At 46.4% G+C, this 18,455-nt stretch overlaps 1 protein-coding gene across 3 annotated transcripts; it reads left to right on the top strand.

The window, feature by feature from the left end:
* Nucleotides 1–593: 593 nt before the first annotated feature.
* METTL13 (methyltransferase 13, eEF1A N-terminus and K55) lies at nucleotides 594–14,142 on the top strand (the record flags this gene model as incomplete). Of its 3 annotated transcripts, none has more annotated exons than XM_079697624.1 (8): nucleotides 594–746; nucleotides 2,130–2,429; nucleotides 4,181–4,372; nucleotides 5,819–6,014; nucleotides 8,440–8,607; nucleotides 9,919–10,134; nucleotides 12,327–12,458; nucleotides 13,670–14,142. In XM_079697624.1, 8 exons carry the CDS (start codon nucleotides 594–596, stop codon nucleotides 13,942–13,944), a joined length of 1,632 nt encoding a protein of 543 aa, XP_079553750.1. In that variant the 3' UTR covers nucleotides 13,945–14,142. The 3 variants fall into 3 exon arrangements, with proteins under 3 accessions (XP_079553750.1, XP_079553749.1, XP_079553751.1); XM_079697623.1 differs by having other exon boundaries at nucleotides 2,130–2,889; nucleotides 4,173–4,372; XM_079697625.1 differs by lacking the exon at nucleotides 4,181–4,372.
* Nucleotides 14,143–18,455: the final 4,313 nt, after the last annotated feature.

Raw genomic sequence — 18,455 nt, 5'->3', positions numbered from 1 at the left:
GAACAAACAGCCTGGAACCCGGGAGCTCTCTTCCAAGGCTGCTGAGAAAGCTCCCCCGGCTCGGTGCTCCGACGCAAGCCTGAGACCGGGACAGCCCAGCTCCCGCCCTGCCTCCGGCCCGTGGCCCCACCCCGCCCCGCTCCGGCTCACGTAAATAAAAGCGCTGCCCCTGCGACGAAGCCGCCGGCGTGAGGCGAGCGCGTTGCAGCCAATGACGTGCCAGGACGAAAATCACTGACCAATGAGCTGCTGAGATGGTGTGGACAGCCAACCAATCGTGAAGCCTCGCACCCGGATATGATTGCCGGTTCTGAAACCGAGCTCTGAAGAAGTGTGAGGGCCTCTCCACATGGGTCTGGGGCTTTGGGATGGAACAGGGGGTGAGCGTTTATTAGGTTTAGTGCCTTGCGTGTGCGGTGAGCGTGTAAGGATCACCCCTTTGGGTTTTGAGTGAGGGACAAGTCGATGTGGCTGTTTGTCCGTGGAAAGAATTCCCGCTGCGGTGTCCCAGAACCAGCGCGTGGGGAAACCCCTCGGATGGTACCGCACAGGGAGTAGGAGAGTCTTGAAGACGCAGCTCGAGCAGTGGGAATATGAATCTCTTACCTAAAAGCCCTAAGGAGTTTGGCTCCATTGACTATTGGGAGAAGTTCTTCCAGCAGCGGGGAAAGAAAGCTTTCGAGTGGTATGGAACCTACCTGGAACTGTGCGGGTTGCTGCACAAATATATCAAGCCCAGGGAAAAGGTAAGCGCGGCCGGGCAGCCCTGTCTGTGCCCTGGAAGGTAGGAACTGATAACAGAAATCCTGCACTTGTTTAGACGGTGACAGGCGTGGGCGCCCTAAACGGGCCCATATTTTCAGGATTCTGTGCAACATTCTAGCTAAAAGGTAATTACAGAGTATCCTTTTAAAGGTTTTCAGATAACAGAGCTTCCACCCCCAGATCATTCTTGAATTAATAACCTCACTGGAAGAATGAGTGAGGTTATTAAGAATAACCTCATTTCTTTAGTAGTGCAACCTAGACATCTCCTCCTAGTGAGGAAAGTGTGCTTTTCTATCACTGTGCATCCCCGTGGAGCTGGCAGCACCCGGGGCTTTACTGATAAATGAATCTGTTATCAAATAGTTGTTGTGGGCCCACTGACTTTCAGGCACTGTGTTCAGCCCTTAAGCCACACGAGCATTAAGATATAAATCCTGGGCACATTCCAGAAGTGAAAAGTGCCAAGTACAGTAATAGGAGGTTTGATAGAGGTGGAAGTAGGGAAGGAAGAAGGGTAGAAAACGAAGATTTGAGGAGGAAGCTTTAAGAGCCAAACCTTATGCTGGGTGCTGTGTGTGTGTGTGTTTGCTCAGTCACTGAGTTCTCATAATAAACCTTGAGGTGAGTGGTAATACACGAATTCTACAGATGAGGAAACTAAGGCTCTGAGAGCCAGTTTCTTGTCCAAGATCATACATGTAGTAAGTGGTCGTGTGGGGATTTAAACTTAGATCCACCTAGCTCCAAAGCTTATGCACTTGTCATTGTACGATGCTTTTCCAGAGATGGTGATATCAGGGCAGAATTTTGAAGGATCAATGGGAGATTCCTCCACAGAGAGGGAGGCAACAACCTGTGTTTTAAGTCTGGCTTCAGAAAATAGCAGAATATCATGAGTTGGAGCCAAGGCATGAGTGGAATAGGATTATGCCAGACCTAGGTTTTCAACAGTAAAACAAATAGGAGATTTCAGTTATAACTACTGTATTTGGATTCTATGACTTCCTATCAATTCCTGAATAATAAAAAATTCTTGATTCAGAGAAAAGAACAACCATGATTAGTTTGTTCCTGCAATTGATTAATAAACTCTTGATTCAGAGAAAAGAACAACCCCGGTTAGTTTGTTTCTGCATAACTTGCACTGTTATAGCGGAATGTGGTTTGTTATGAGTGAGTTCTTCTAATCAGTGGTGTTTCAAGATGGAGCCTAGAATCCACTTTGTAATGGTGCTCTCTCATGGCATAGCATCTTCGCTCTCTGAAAACATACAGCAGCCAGGGTGAGACTTGATTCCTTGAAGTGTCTGAAGCTCATTCCCTTGCCTTGATCACCTCCATCTTGTTTTCTTTCCCCCTAGGTGCTGGTGATTGGGTGTGGTAACTCAGAGCTAAGCGAGCAGCTGTATGACGTGGGCTATCAGGATATAGTGAACATTGACATCAGTGAGGTCGTCATCAAGCAAATGAAGGAACGCAATGCCAGCCGACGGCCCCAGATGAGCTTCTTGAAGATGGACATGACACAGATGGAGTTTCCCGATGCCTCATTCCAGGTGGTGTTGGACAAGGGCACCCTGGACGCTGTCCTGACAGATGAGGAGGAGAAGACGCTGCAGCAGGTGGACAGGATGCTGGCTGAGGTTGGCCGTGTCCTGCAGGTGGGCGGTCGCTACCTCTGCATCTCCCTGGCTCAGGCTCACGTCCTGAAGAAAGCAGTGGGTCACTTCTCTCGGGAGGGGTGGATGGTGAGGGTGCACCAGGTGACCAACAGCCAAGACCAGCTGTTGGAAGCAGAGCCTCGGTTCTCCTTGCCTGTCTTTGCCTTCATCATGACCAAGTTCAGGCCGGTCCCTGGCTCTGCCCTTCAGATCTTTGAGCTGTGTGCTCAGGAGCAGGGCAAGCCTGTGCGGCTGGAGAGTGCCGAGCGGCTGGCTGAGGCGGTGCGGGAGCGGCAGCAGTATGCCTGGCTGTGCAGCCAGCTGTACCGCAAGGCCGGGCTGGGGAGTGTGTCTCTGGACTTGTGCAGTGGGGACACGGGGGAGCCACGCTACACCCTCCACGTGGTGGACAGCCCCACCGTGAAACCATCGCGGGACAGTCATTTTGCCATTTTCATCAGTGAGTTGGGATTGCTCCCTCTCTTCCCTGGAGGGGGCTGGCTTACAGGGGCTGGGGCTGGGGCTTTGGCGGATGGGTATGCCTTGGCTGGTTTTATCTTGCAGGGGGCGGTGCTTGAAGAGGTTAGACTGGCCAAGGCATGAGGAAGGGGGAGCTGCCTGCTTGGATTTGAGGTTTATTTCTTCTCATCTTCCATTGCAAAGGCTTGAAGTAATACAGATACATTTAGGCAGGTTACACATTTGTAGAGATGTTAGTCACTCACTTTGTAACAAGGAGTAGTGGAAGCAACGGGAGTCCCAGCCTTGTAGCCTGTAAGCTGTGTGACCTGGGGAAGTGTCTGTGCGTCTCTGCTGAATTTAGAGACAGTACAGAGTAGTAGCTAAAAAAGTGAGCTCTGGAACCAGACTATTTAGTTTCCAGTCCTGGCTCAGTCGCTTCCTGGTGGTATTGGACAAGTTAGTGTTCTTTCTGTGCCTCAGTTTCTTCATTTATAAAGTGAGATCTTAACTGTGTAATTGTGAGAAGTGTAAAAGCTCTTTGAATGGTGCCTGGCACATGGTAAGTTTTACAGATGTTAGTGTTATTATTGAAAGGGGTAAATGATACCAGATTCACCTTAGTAATGATCAAAAGAGGTAGTATGAGGAAATGCTTTCAAAAGTAGAATATTCTAGACAACATGAGGTAGTGATACATCATGCTGGTAATTTGTTTCCTGACATCAAATCCATTTTTCCAAGTATTTCCTTATCCTAACTGTGCACCTGTGAGAACTAATAGCACAGCGGATACGAGCATGGAGTCTGGGGCTGGACTGCCTGGGGTTGAGCCCTAGCTTCGCCAGTTACGAGCTGTGTGAACTTGGGCAAATAATGTAACTTCTGTGTCTTAATTTCCTCATTTATAAAATGGGAATAATAATAATACTCCCTGCATCTTGGGCTATTATGAGGATTTGATTAGTTTCTGTTTGTGAACTGCTTGGAATAATGCCTGGCATGTAAGAAGTGTTAGCATTATTGCTATTTTTCTTGCACTAGGTACTTGCCTCCCTCCCCTTACATACATGCTTACACTTCTTTTCCACGCTGGGTCCTGCCATGGGTCAGATGGCAGCTTTGCTGTGGACATTGTTGACTGGGGATTGATAGCCCCTCAGTAGGTCACAGTTGGAAGGGTTGCTGGGCTTGGGTAGGGGCTGGCTCTCTGCCACGTGGGGCATATTGGTTGTGGGCTTGAACTTTTCCCAGGACTCCCTGTCAACAAATGCCTCTTTCTAGTCCCCCAGGGTCGGGAGACCGAGTGGCTCTTTGGCATGGAGGAGGGCCGGAAGCAACTGGCAGCCAGTGCGGGCTTCAGGAGGCTGATCACAGTGGCCCTTCACCGAGGTCAGCAGTACGAAGGCATGGACAGCATCCAGGCCGAGCTGTCGGCCAGAGTCATGGAGCTGGCCCCGGCCGGGATGCCCGCCCAGCAGCAGGTAACAAAGCTTTGGTAGCAGCTTTCAGGGTCTCTGGAGAAGTCATATTAGTAGCCAGGAAGGCAGAGGGTATCTTGTCAGAAGCTAGGACTAGGGTCTGTGACCCTAATCTGTTCCTGGAGGGCATGTCAGCAGCTAAGAGCTAAGTGAGCAGAAGTTATGTCCCAGGCAGTGAGTGGAAGGTGAGCGGTTGCCCTTATTGAGACCCCCAGTAGCATCTGTGCCTCTGGGGCCACTCGGATGGCATGAAGGAAGTACTCTCCACCTTGCAGGCTCCAGCTCTGCACACTGCAGCTTACTCAGGCTGTATTTCTCCTAACTCACTTTGCTCAGGATTTCCTTGGCCATTTTGCTTCTTAGAACCATCATTATGTGAGGTAGAATGGGAAAGGGCCAGAACAGCTCAGCTTAATTTTCAGGATATGAACATTGCTGGTCTGATGTTCCACTGGGAAGGAAACTGAAGGTTTTTGCCAAAATGTTGATACGGTATTATCAGTTGTCGCCATCTGTCTTGTACTATCCTGCTCACAAGACGGTAATTGATAGGTGACTTTATTGCAAGGGCTTTATAGAAAGGAGTTTATCCTTCTTGATAGATGGGAAAGACAAGGTACCTGGAAGCTTAATGCTGTAGTAACAGAACTAAAAAGAAGAACCCAGGCTCCTGGGTTCCCAGCCTGTGGTTCTGCCCACTAGGCTGGCTTGTGCTTATAGATGAATATGTATTTGATGCTTTCTGGAAGACTTTGGGGTTGGTGTCCCATCAGAGAGACCCAGATCCTGTGGGAGGCTCATTTGTGACTTTCTCTCAACAGTGCCTACACCTCGGCAAAGTCAGGAGTCCCTCATGATTATTAAATACTCTTGTAAGTCTTTAAAAAGAAATAAATTTGAAGATTGGGAAGGGAGTGGAAAAGTTTAGGGGAAAAATGTATTTTTTCCTCCTAATTTTTTCTTCTGTTTAGAAGAATGCAGAAAAAAGTTGAGAATAACTGGGGGAAGGGAGACACTTTGCCAAATTTGGAGTGGTTGCTTTCCCCATGGATTTTAATATCTTTATCCCTATTCAGATTCCTTCTCTCATGATTCTAGTCCCTTCGTGAGGCTTCCTTCTAGCTTTCATTGTCTTGGACTATTGAAAGTCCTTTTAAGGATTACTGTTGAGAAACTCATATTTTTCTTGTGGAGAAACAACTGCATTTCACGAATGGTTTGGGGAATCTTTAGTTGTTCAGTTGGTTTTCAAAAAGGTCAGTTAAACCTTTTGAGATCTAGTCAAACACCGCAGAAGAATACTTTAACAAAATGGCAAATCTTCGAAGTTGTTGCTGCTCAGAACCTTGGTGCGGGGATTCTTCACATACACACAAAGGGAAGGGATTATAATTTCTCGTATTTCTCAGTTGAGCTGGTGTTTTCACCACATCTCTGCTCTTCCTTCAGGTACCCTTCCTGTCTGTGGGTGGGGACATCGGGGTCCGGACTGTTCAGCACCAAGACTGCAGCCCTTTGAGTGGCGACTACGTCGTCGAGGACGTGCAGGGGGATGACAAGCGCTACTTTCGGCGGCTGATCTTCCTCAGCAACAGGAACGTGGTGCAGTCAGAAGCCAGGCTGCTGCAGGATGTGTCTCACAGAGGTGAGGCGGCATGGGCACAGGGGTGGGGCCCACGTGGACGTGGTATGGACAGTTTGGGGTGGTCAGAAAGACCTGGGAGCTTGGTGGAGCTGTAGGACAGACCCGGATACCTGTGGCCAGAGGCACATGGCTCTGTGGGTTGTCCTCTTATCATCTGGGCTCTTAGGGTGTGAGTGGCGATGAACAGAAGGGAGGTCGACGTTCTGTTATTGAGCAAAGCCTGACTCTGCAGTGATAAGGAGCCGGGGTGGTGGTTTACCAGACAAATGTGATAATCACTTTAATGCCTGCAGTTCAAAGAGCACGTGTTTTACAAGTTGCTCCATATAGGTCTGTATATTAATTCAGTAGGCCTGCCCTCCTCCATGGGGCCACCTCCTAGCACCTGTTTTAGAGGGTTGTACAGTTGGTGGGTGCCCTAGAGGTCACCTAGTCTGGTAGAACTTTCTGCAGTGAAGGAAATGTTTAATACCCAGTTAGCTGCCCAGGGTGGCAGCCATGAACCATATGTGGCTACCGAGCACTGTGACTAAGGAACTGAATCTTTAACCTTTTTTAATTCTGATGAACTTACATTTAAATTTAAATGGCCACAAGTGGCGCATGGCTACAGGCTTCAACAGGGTAGATCTCTACCATGTTCTCTCTTTTTTTAAAATTAATTAATTTATTTATTTATTTTTGGCTGCGTTGGGTCTTCGTTGCTGTGCGTGGGCTTTCTCTAGCTGTGGCGAACGGGGGCTACTCTTCGTTGTGGTGTCCAGGCTTCTCATTGCGGTGGCCTCTCTTGTTGCAGAGCATGGGCTCTAGGTGCGTGGGCTTCAGTAGTTGTGGCACACGGGCTCAGTAGTTGTGGCATGCAGGCTCTAGAGCACAGGCTCAGTAGTTGTGGCACATGGGCTTAGTTGCCCCGCGGCATGTGGGATCTTCCCGGACCAGGGATCAAACCCGTGTCCCCTGCATTGGCAGGCGGATTCTTAACCACTGCGCCACCAGGGAAGCCCCCCACCGTGTTCTCTTTTAAGTGGTCTCCTAGGTGCTGCTCAGAAACACCCACTAATGGGGAGAGCAATCGTTTGTTTATTTTCTCGGGCATTATATGTTTGCATTATAAAAGTAATACTTACTCATTGTAATCAATCACAGATCACATGTATAGAGTAGAAAAATATTCCTCCCCACCGCTTCTCCAGTATAACTTCCCTTTAGAGGCACAGAGAGTCAGGCTTGGAATCTGAAATTGCCTCTCGTGATTGCCGGTCATTCCCTTTGCCTGATGATGCTGTCCTGTTGGCAAGGCCATCTGGAAGGAGGGTGAAAAGGGAGAATTCAGAGCCTCATGAGGTCATGGGTTTGCCCACAGCTCAGGATCAGGTTATTCTCAGCAGGATGGTCTCCTCTTGAGGGGTGTCCCCTGGTCATGTGCACCCATATTTGTTGGGTTCCTGTGCTGTCATTGGGTCACTTGGGCTGCAGGTTGGTTCAGTTTCATCTCACTGAAAGCTCAGTAAAAGTGCTTCAAAGAACATTTTGCCCTCCAATTTGGGTTTTGGCTTTTATCCCCACTGTTATCAAGCCTTCTTAGTATCACTTAATTCTTAGGGGAATGATTTCCCTCATGGAAGTATTGGTGAGCAAGAAGGAGAATGTGTTAAAAAGCAATTTAACATCTCTGAAAAGCACGCTGCCACTTACATTACAGTGCCCAGTGGTGCAGCTGGTCCCCAGGAAAACCCCAGAGCCATCTGTTCACTCTTTCCTGGAGCAGTTGAGGGAGTAGGTAGGGGGAGCGTAGAGGGGCCAGCTGCCGCAGACAGGTAGTCCCAGGTTCAAATCCTGGCTGCATTGCCTACTGATTTGGGCCTAATTAATAACTCTTCAGATCTTCAGTTTTTCCATCTGCCAGGAATTGGAATAAGAGCATTGATATAGGGTTGTTTCAAAGCTACAAGAGTAAAAGTCCTAATATAGTAATTGGCATAGAGGAGGTAGTTGGAAACTAAGTCCTTTTTCCCCTAAAAGAACTGATGAATAAACTTTTCACCTGTTAGTGGCTTTATATTTCCCAGAGGAGAGGTACTAGTACTCCTCACTTGAGTTTTCCCAATGTTCTGAGTTTTAGGGTGTTTCTTTGCCACTTCCCTTTTCTGACTCTCTGGTGTATGTTAAATGTTTAACAACCATCATTTTGGGGCAAAAAGCCATGATATGCACTGTTTGCCAATTTCTGTGGCATAAAAATGGCCACCATGGCCAGATTTCAAGCCACCAACATGTCAACCAGTTCACAAAATTCCTGCATATTTCACAATTGGGTTCTCGAGTCTCATCAAACCAGTTGCAGCATACTGCTGCTGGTGTGCCTTACTTTCCAAGGAGTAGTGTACCACGCATATGACTTCATTCATCTCTGTCTGTGATCTAGCCCAGAAGAAACGGAAAAAGGACAGGAAGAAGCAGCGGCCTGCTGATACTCCAGAGGACCTCCCTGCAGCTCCGGGGCAGTCCATTGATAAGAGTTACCTGTGCTGTGAACACCATAAAGCCATGATTGCCGGCCTTGCCCTGCTGAGAAACCCGGAGCTTCTCCTAGGTGAGGGGGTCACCACTGCCTTCCACAGGAGGGAACATGTAAGATTACAGAGGTAATCAGTGTCAGCTGCCTTGCAGTTTAAGAACCATGATTACAGACCAACAGATGCACATATAGTCATGTCTTTCTTATTCCCAACCATCTTCTACATTCATGAACATCCAAATAACTTTTCCTTCAAACTCAAATTGATTGAAACAGCTACATGTGCTGATACCTAATTTTTTTTCCTCTATTCATTTATTTTAAAAATCAGTGTAGAATAAACTATACTCAGTTTAAAAAGTTAATGTATAAAATACATTCAATGAGATCTGTAAAGTATACAGATCTTAAGTTGTTCAGCTTGATGAATTTTGCACATGCATTTACCTATGTAACCAGATGGAATATTTAAAAATCACATCTCTGGAGAAATATACCTGTGCACTTTAGGAGAATTTCTGGCTTTTCAGTGATACATTATTTGAGTACTAGATGCAATTCTATCTTGAATTTCTACTTTAAAAAAAAAAAAAACCATAGTATGAGTAGTACAGTCATAGCCTTATCACTAATAATAGGTTTGGATCTGACCACAGTAGCAAAAATATTCGTGATTCTGTCTACTCTTGTAACTGTCTTCACCCAAAGTCCCTAAGTATGTCTTACTGGAACACGCTGTACATTTGATCTATCTTAGTGTTGATGTATGTCCCTAGAGTCTCAGTTCTTCCATTTAATTCTCAGGGTCTGTCTCCTTTTGGTGATTCTTTCTTGTTTCTTACCTTCCTTTCATCCTCTGTGGTTGCTGTGGGTTTTCTGTGCTTGTGTGTAGGATTTGGGCCTTTGTTTTCCTGTGGTTTCTGGAACTTGGGTGGATTGCCCTCACTTGGTGGCTGTGTCTGAGAAGGCAGTGTGGCCTTTGAGTTGAAAGCTGAGCAGAGGGTATCACATCTACACTCTCTGTGATCATAAACGAGATGTTGACCATTGTCCCTCCCATTTCCTAGAGGGGTTTAATAATGCTTATGGTGGGGGTTATTGCTATAATGTCAGCTGAGTGCTTTGGGATCTTTAAGGGGCCATAATAATAATACACTGATTCATCTTCTGGATCTAGTAAAGGAAGGATTGTGAGGCCAGGGTTGAGTTTTCAGATGTTAAATTGACTCCCGAGTTTCTAGAAAGAGACAAGGGAGGCCAGGTCTCTAAATCTTGTTTCCCCTGGGCAGCACCAACGATCTGACTCCCTCTTTTGCCCTCCCCAAGTGTGGTACAAAACTTTACACTGAGTAGGTGGTAAAACGATGCTTTTATTCTTTATTACAGAGACCCCACTGGGATTGTTGGTGGTAGGCCTGGGTGGGGGCAGCCTCCCCCTTTTTGTCCACGATCATTTCCCAAAGTCCTGCATCGATGCTGTGGAGATCGACCCCTCCATGTTGCAAGTGGCCACTCAGTGGTTTGGCTTCTCCCAGAGCGACCGTATGAAGGTCCACATCGCAGATGGCCTGGACTATATTACCAGCCTGGCAGAAGAAGAAGGTACTGCTACTGGAGAATTTGGAGGGGCGTTAAGGGAGGATTGATCCGAGGTTGTCAGGCCTGCAAGGGCCTCTAGAACTCATCTCTGTCTTTCACCAGTTCGTTTGTTCATTCATTTGTTGACAGTTATTCAATAAATATAGAGTGTCAACCACATGCTCAGTACTCTTAGGGGTTGGGCTATGGCAACAAGCAAAACAGACCGTTTCCTGCCCTAATGATGCTAACAAACGAGTGGGCTTCCCTTCTGAATCTCTTCTGACCCTGTAACCTTGCCACTTTCTCATCATCCCAAGAACCCCAGAATCTGTATCTGAGTGAGGAAAAGGGGAAGAAACATTGGGGGGGTGGTGTTGGGAAGTTGTTTTGTAAATCTTTCAGCTAGAGGTGAAGCCAGAAACAGAGCAAAATGGCATTCATGTAGATGAGTGGTTCTAAACCTCAGGGACAATGTCTGCAGGCACTTTTTTGTTGTAACCATTAGGTACAGGTGTTTCTGGCATCTAGTGGGTAGAGACCAAGGATGCTGCTCAACATCCTACAATGCACAGGACAGCCACTGATGATAAAGAATTATCTAGCCCAAATGTCAATAGTGCTGAGGTTAAACCATGATGCAGGTGTTAGTGGGAATTCCAGTAGCCCTGCTGCTACTGGAATTAAGGCTCCATTTTGCTATAATAATTTGTATCCCAGACTTGGACAAAAGGCATATTAATGTTTTACAATAGCTCCCCTGATCCTTCTGCAGCTTAATATGTAGGCTTCTGATGACTGATGCTTTGAAGAACATGAGCCCCTCTGGGAGAAGTCAGTTAGGTTGGTTCAGTCCTATGTGAACCTGGGGAGCCCAGGCCACACACCCTTCCTGGTCTGCTCATTGTATAATAGATGCTCTGGTTCTCGCTGGGTTAGAGTATCTTCCAGGAAGGGTGTGGCAAAACGGGATGCCTGGGGTAAGTGTTTTGGTGCTGGGATGGACAGATGCTGTCTTATGTAATTGCAAACTGAACTTAACTCTATCAGAGTTTCACAGGTTCACTCTCTGAAACTGGGACCAGTCTGGGGTCCCAGGGCTGATACATGTGAAGCACTTAAAACAGTGCCAGGCACATGGTAGGTACTCAATCCGTGATGTGCTGCTGTTGTTATTACCTCTAAGTCAGTTTTGAACAGCCCTGGCCTTCGTCTTAACAACAACCTTTTGGATTGTTGGAGGTCTCAGTGCCACAAATGTGGGCCTTGGTTGTCCTTGGACTTTGATGAGCCAACATGTTCTGCTCTTGAAGAAACCAAAGTCAGATCTGTGCTATGAACAGTGATGGACATGCTGTAGTCCTAAGTAAATACGTATTTATCGAATAATCATTAGCACTGTCTCGAGGTTTGCCCAAAACAAATCATTAGTATCGCAGGCCTACCCCTTGTAAAAACTAACATTATAGTAAGGAGTGGATCAGATTCATGGTCAGTTCTTTCTCACCCATTGAGCGAAATCAGTTCTTTCTTGAGCTAGTAATTATTCAAGCAGCTAGAAAAGATATGCTAACTTTAATTTGAGAACATTTTCTCCTAGGAGGCAACATATGCTGTTTCCAGAGTTAAGTTAAAGTTACCATTTGCAGGGTCAGCCCTTAAAGGCAGAGGCAGCTGCTTTGTCTAGATCAATGGTTCTCAACTCTTGACTATATTTCGAATCACCTGGGGAGCTTAAGAAAAGTACACCGGAGGCTTCCCATCTCCCCTCCCATCTGTTCCTCGCCAGCCCAGGGTTTTAACTCTGTTGATTAGGAGTGGAGCCCAGGTTCTCTGAATCTTTAGAATTTTCCCATTTGACTCTAATGTTCTGTCAGGATTGAAAATCACTGTATAGATGGACTCTTAACCAAGCAGTAATCCTGCTGGAGTGGACCCCAGTAATGTGTGTCTATGGAAAGGGCTTTAAAATGTGGAGGAAGAAGGTGAGATGAAGGCTCCATCTTAGACGTGTAGTACTCACAGCAGAATGCTGATGACGTGCCTCCTCTGGACTGTGACATTAGTGCCCTTATAAGCAAACCACATCCTCCATGCCATCCTTCTGACTTAGCCACCTGTGCCCACCATAGGTCACAGAGGAGATGTGGTGGAGGAATGTAAATGGTGTTATTTTATCCAGCAGAGACAAAGACTCGTTTGCTTCTCGTTCCCAGCACGACCTCACTACGATGTCATAATGTTTGATGTGGACAGTAAGGACCCAACCCTGGGAATGAGTTGTCCACCCCCAGCGTTTGTGGCCCAACCTTTCCTGCAGAAGGTCAAAAGCATCTTGACTCCTGAAGGTATGAAGAACAGAAGGTTGGGGAGGGAGAAGGGATGGGCCCTTTAAGGAAATTTTTCTTTTTAATGAAAAATGCACGTATCATAAGTGTGTACCTTGATAGGTTTCCCCAAATTGAACATATTCATTTACCAGCACCAAACACCGAACATTTCCAGTGCTCCAGAAGTCCACCTCTTACCTCCTTTCAGTAACTTGTCCTCTCAAGGATAGCCACTGTCTTCACTTCTATCAGCACAGCTTAGTTTTGCCCATACGGAATGTTCTCTGTTTCTTTCACTCAGCATGATGTTTGTGAGATTCACCCATAGTGTTGTGTTGACACTGGGTGATACACTATTTATTTCTCCATTCTGCTTTTGGCATTTGGGTTGTTTCCTATTTGGGGCTTTTATAAGAAGTGTTGCCATTAACATTCTAGTAGATGCCTTTTGGTGAAATGTGTGTGCAGGTCTGTTGGGCATAGATGTAGGGCTATAATTGCTGGATCACAGATTATGCATATGTTCAGTTTTTGTAGATGCTGCCCAGAAAGTAGTTGTAGCAATTCACATCCCCACCAGCATGGTGGCGCTAGGGACCATTTGAATTCTTCCCACATGCTCTGGACTGGGCAGTATGTGATTTCATCTTCATAGCAGCCTGTTTTCAGATGAGGAAACTGAGGTAGAGACTTGTCAAGGTGACACAAGATAAGAGCTAGGGCTCCAACCCTGATCCTTGTGACTTGAAAGCTGAAGCTCTTTATCCTTATGTTCACTGGCTCCCAGGTATTTTCATTTGGCTAAGGTACTGTGGTGAACAGAGTTGATTTAGAACCCTTAATTGTCACCAGTGAAGGCATGTGATATATGTGTCAAGAACATAATCTCTCTGTGGAATTGCTACATTCTTACTTGGGGGTATTAATTACTTCTTTCTCAAAGCAATCCTTTGTGAAACCGAAGCATGGAGAATGGTAACATTTGTTAGCAGCACAAAAGAGCAAGAAATTAGCTTGAAGTTTTCTCATGGTTCACGCATCCGCCATGCTTTTCTCTTCCTGCCTTTGTACGCTGTGTGTTCTCTGCAAAGTCACTGCCGCTGTAGGTGTGTTCCTTGGTCCACCAGCCTCCGTGGGGCAGGAATGGCTATATTCCTCAGAGCTGAACCTTGTCTCCAGCGTGTCCCCTGAACCACAGTCATTCTGACCCTTTCCTCCCCACCCTACAGGCGTCTTTGTCCTCAACCTCGTGTGCCGAGACCCAGGGCTGAAGGACTCAGTGCTGGCTGGGCTCAAGGCGGTGTTCCCCCTCCTGTATGTCCGGCGAATTGAGGGTGAAGTAAACGAGATCCTGTTCTGTCAGCCGCACCCTGAGCGGAAACTTGCCATGCCAGAGCTGCTGGAAATGGCCCAGGCCTTGGAGCAAACCCTGAGGAAGCCTGGAAAGGGCTGGGATGACACGTACGTCCTGTCAGACATGCTCAAAACTGTGAAGATTGTGTGATTGTCAGGACCAGGCAGTCCTCTCAGCTTCCTGCCAGACTGACCTTGGGCTCCTGGCCTACCAGAGATTGAAGAAATATAATGCACAATACTTTTTAAGCCTTGTATTTTTCTTAGTTTCATACTCACCTCCATGCGACCTCCAGCTTGGTGAGGTTGCCTGAAGATCTGGGAAAATAAAAAAGTCCTTTCCATCCTGTCTTCTTCCGTACTGCTTGGGTTAATTGCCTTTGCTTCCTTTACTGTGTCCTTGAGTAGGAGTCCCTGCCGGAGCCCCCATCAGGTGTTATGCCTTAACGAGCATGCCCCAAGCTCCTTAGGACTGGAGACAATCAAATGTGATTGCTGGTTTGCTTTACTTTCTCCTTCTCTTGGTCCTAAAGGAACAATCTCAAGTGAGATAGCAGAACATTCTGTGCCAAAAGACTATAAATAGAGTAGTATCATTTAAGAGAACATCTACGCTGTCTCCCTACAGATGGAACAGCTGCTGACACGGTCCCAAGTTTTTTTTTAATATAAATTTATTTATTTATTTATTTTTGGCTGTGTTGGGTCTTCCTTGCGGCCAGCGGAGGCTACTCTTCGTTGCAGTGTGCAGGCTTCTCATTGCAGTGGCTTCTCCTGTTGCAGAGCACGGGCTCTAGGCATGTGGGCTTCAGTAGTTGTGGCACGTGGGCTCAGTAGTTGTAGCTCGTGTGCTCTGGAGCATAGGCTCAGTAGCTGTGGCACATGGGCTTAGTTGCTCCGTGGCATGTGGGATCTTCCTGGACCAGGGCTCGAACCCGTGTCCCCTGCCTTGGCAGATGGATTCTCAACCACTGTGCCACCAGGGAAGCCCAATGGTCCCAAGTTTTAAGAATCTGCTAACCCACTCCTCTGCTTAACAACTTTCCTTGTAGCCTAAGCCATCTATTCTGTTCCAGTGGAGGGAGTGGATGTAACTGGCCCCATGACTGCATGTGTCAGAGACTTAGCAGGCTGAAGTCTCCAGTATTGGTTTACTCACATTTACTGAGTGGCAGCTACATGCCAGACCCACTGAAAAGAGCTGTAGTGGAAGTAAAGATGTTTAAGAATTGCCCAAAACCACGAATTAGTGATAAAAATTAACATGTTCCAGGAACTTTTCTAAGTAATTCAATACACTGTCTCATTTGATCTGAGAAAAAGGATAGTTAAACCAAAACTGCATCTAACCCCAAATCTCACTTGGCCAGAAGTATCAATCTTACCTATTGAAACTGTTATGCCAGCAGTTCAGAAACTGGCTGGAATTTCACCTCTCCTAATAGTAGTAAGCCAAGGCTGACTTAATGAGCAGCACCATGGAAAATCCACCACCCCAGCACCTCTCTCCACAGGCCCTTAAAATGAACTCTAACCTCTTGAGGTGAAGCATGTTTCAAAACTAGGTTGTCATCCTTGCAAAATTTGCAGCCCATTGAGGAGAAGGCTGTGTGTGCAGAGTAATGATTTTAGATGGTATCCATTAGAAATACTAGGCCTTCTTCACGGGGTGGGGGGGCTTCCCTGGAACTGTGTAAAGGGAAGGTTATCTCATAGCATGCCCTGCACCCCAAGGACCTCAGCTTGGGAATCCTCCATTGTTTTCTAATTTGTAAACTTATGCAGTGTTAGGATAGGTTATAGAGGCATAGGGTCTGAGTTGGAGGATCTAGTGCTGTGCAGACTTTGAAACAGCATACTTGGTGGTATAGCCAAGCTAGAGAATTACAAGAATGCTGACAAGGTCTCAACTGTGTCTCTTATGAGGAGTAGTTGAAGGAATTAGGTTCACTGGAGAGAAGCCTTTGGATGTAGGAAGAGGCACTCAGGGGTGATGATAATTGTCTTAAAATTTTTGAAAGACTGTGAGTATGTAAGAAGAGTGAGGTTGGTTGCACATGGCTCCAAAGGCTGAAGAAAGACCAATGGGCAGAAATTACAGTTGGGCAGCTTTCAGCTTAATTTCCTACAAAGAGGTTTGTGCTGATGGAGACCATCGTCTTTACCAGGACACATGGCGATTCAGGCTTTTACTCAAACCCTAGTCTAACTCTGCTCGGTGTGCTCACTTGTGAGGAAAGGGTTTTGTGTGTACAAGGCAATGCCATTGGCCTGTATACCATCTTTCCTACTGGAGAACTATTAGCTTTTTCTTTTTTGGGGGGGTAGGGGATTTCATTTTATTTCATATTTTTAAAAACTGAGGTGTAATTGACAACATTATATTAGTTTCAGGTGTACAACACAGTGATTCAATTGTATATATTGTGAAATGATCACAGTATGCTGTTCACTTTTGCATTGATGACAGGCAAATGGCTCTTCATGAGAATTTTGCCCGACTTTAGGCATATGAACCCTGGAGGATAGGGAAGCTTGTAAAGTCATATTCCTTCTAGACCAGGCAAATAACAAAAGTGTGAAGTGAGCCAGGTGTGAAACATAAAGGCTAGGATAAAGCCTGCCGTAAACCAGAGAATATATGCCCCGTAGAAAAACAGCAGCTCTTCTTCCAGCGGAGAGTTGTTCTGCAGGAGTTGCTAGATTTTTTTAAAAGAAGCCAGAAATCCCAAGTGGATGTGTGTGTGTGTGTGAATATTAAAGTGTTAGCCAATCAGAACACCTCTTCAAGCCATATTCAACCAGTTGGTCCGTCGTCTTCCACTACAGGGGACAGCCTTCAGAACACCTGAGAATCTGGCATACACCCAGGCTCCAAATGAGCATAAAACAAGGAACAAGCTGATAGCTACCAACCTCAAAAGTCTGGAAAAGTTCCATCTTGTGTTATGACTTACATTTTCTGTAATGGCTACTCTTGAGTGGGGATTGTCCCACCACCTTTGGGATAGTGTACAATTTAACTTCCCAGGACTGTCAGAAAACTGAATGAAAATATATCACATGACCTACCCACCCCCACCACCAAGACACATTCTGCCACAATGTAGAACTGGTGAGACTGGTTATTGTTCCTCCCCCTCCCCCCTCACACCAGTTTTTCACTGTGTGTCTCCAATCTGCCTTCATGGCTCAGCTCGCTAACTGGGCTGCTGCTTGAGTCCATCTTCTTACAGGTAGACCAGTAGTTCTCAGCTGCATGTCAGCGTCATCTGATATGACAGGCAAAATAATGGTCCCCAAAGATGTCCACATCCCAATCCCAGCAACCTGTGAATATGTTACATTACACGGCAGAGGGGAATTAAGGTAGCAGAAGGAGTTGAGGTTTCTAACCAGCTGACTCTGATATGGAGATTATTCTAGAGTATCCAGGTGGGCCCAACATAATCACGAGAGTCTTTAAATGTGGAAGAGAGCGCGGCAAAACAGCCAGTGTCAGAACGATGTGATGTGAGAAAGGCTCAACTGGCTTTGAAGACGGAAGGAACTCAGGCAGCCTCTGAAAGCTGTAAAGGTAAGAAAACCGTTTCTCCAATAGAGCCTCCAGTAAGGAATGCAAATCAGCCAATAACTTAATTTTAGCCCAGTGAAATTTCTGACTTCTGCACTATAGACATATATAATCAGTTTGTGTTTTTTGAGCCACTAAGTTTGTGGTAAATTGTTATAGCAGCAATAGAAAACTAATATACAGGGGAAAGGTGTGTGATAAGAACTTTTAAAATCTCGTCTGGCAACTTTCAAATATGCAATACAGTATTATTAACTGGTCACCATGTTGTACATTACATCCCCATGACTTTTTGTGTGTGTGTGTGTGTGTTGGGTCTTTGTTGCTGTGTGCAGGGTTTCTGTAGTTGCTGTGAGCGGGAGCTATGCTTCGTTGTGGTGCGCGGGCTTCTCATTGCGGTGACTTCTCTTATTATGGAGCATGGGCTCTAGGCATGCAGGCTTCAGTAGTTGTGGTATGGGGGTTTTGTTCCTGGGGTTAGTGCAGACCACACAAGACTGCCCCCCAACCCCGCTTCAGACGCCAGTCTCCCCACTGCAAGTCCAGGTTGTTGCCCGTGCTTCTGACCAACTGGCTGTAAATCCAAGGTTCCCATGACCCTTTTCTCGGGTTTGATAATTTGTCAGAGTGGCTCACAGAACTTGGGAGAACAGTTTACTTAGATTACCAGTTTATTATAAAAGGATGCAACTCAGAACAGCCAGACAGAAGAAGTACATGGCAAGCTATGTGGGAAGGGGTGTGGAGCTTCCATGTCTTCTCTGGGCGTGCCACCCTCCTTGTACCTCCATGTGTTCACCCACCCGAAAGCTCTCAAAACCCTGTGCTCGTGGGAGCGTTATGGAGGCTTTATCATGTAGACATGATTGATTATTAACTCAATGTCCAGCCCTTCTCCCTTCCCCAGAGAATGGGGGTGGGTGGCGGGGATGAAAGCCCCTAGATTCTAATCATGGCTTTGCGAGCGACCCAGGTTCTTGGACTCTTTAATCAATAGAAATTAAGAGGCCAGATGAGGAATTCAGGCAAGGCTTTATTGGGACTAGTGCTGCGGCATGAGGGAGCGAGAACAAGTAACAGGTGCCCTT

This window comes from Hyperoodon ampullatus, assembly GCF_949752795.1.
Source record: "Hyperoodon ampullatus genome assembly, chromosome: 2".
Taxonomy (NCBI): domain Eukaryota; kingdom Metazoa; phylum Chordata; class Mammalia; order Artiodactyla; family Ziphiidae; genus Hyperoodon; species Hyperoodon ampullatus.
The sequence above is the reverse complement of the archived record's forward strand: the minus strand, read 5'-3'. Positions and strand labels throughout refer to the sequence as shown.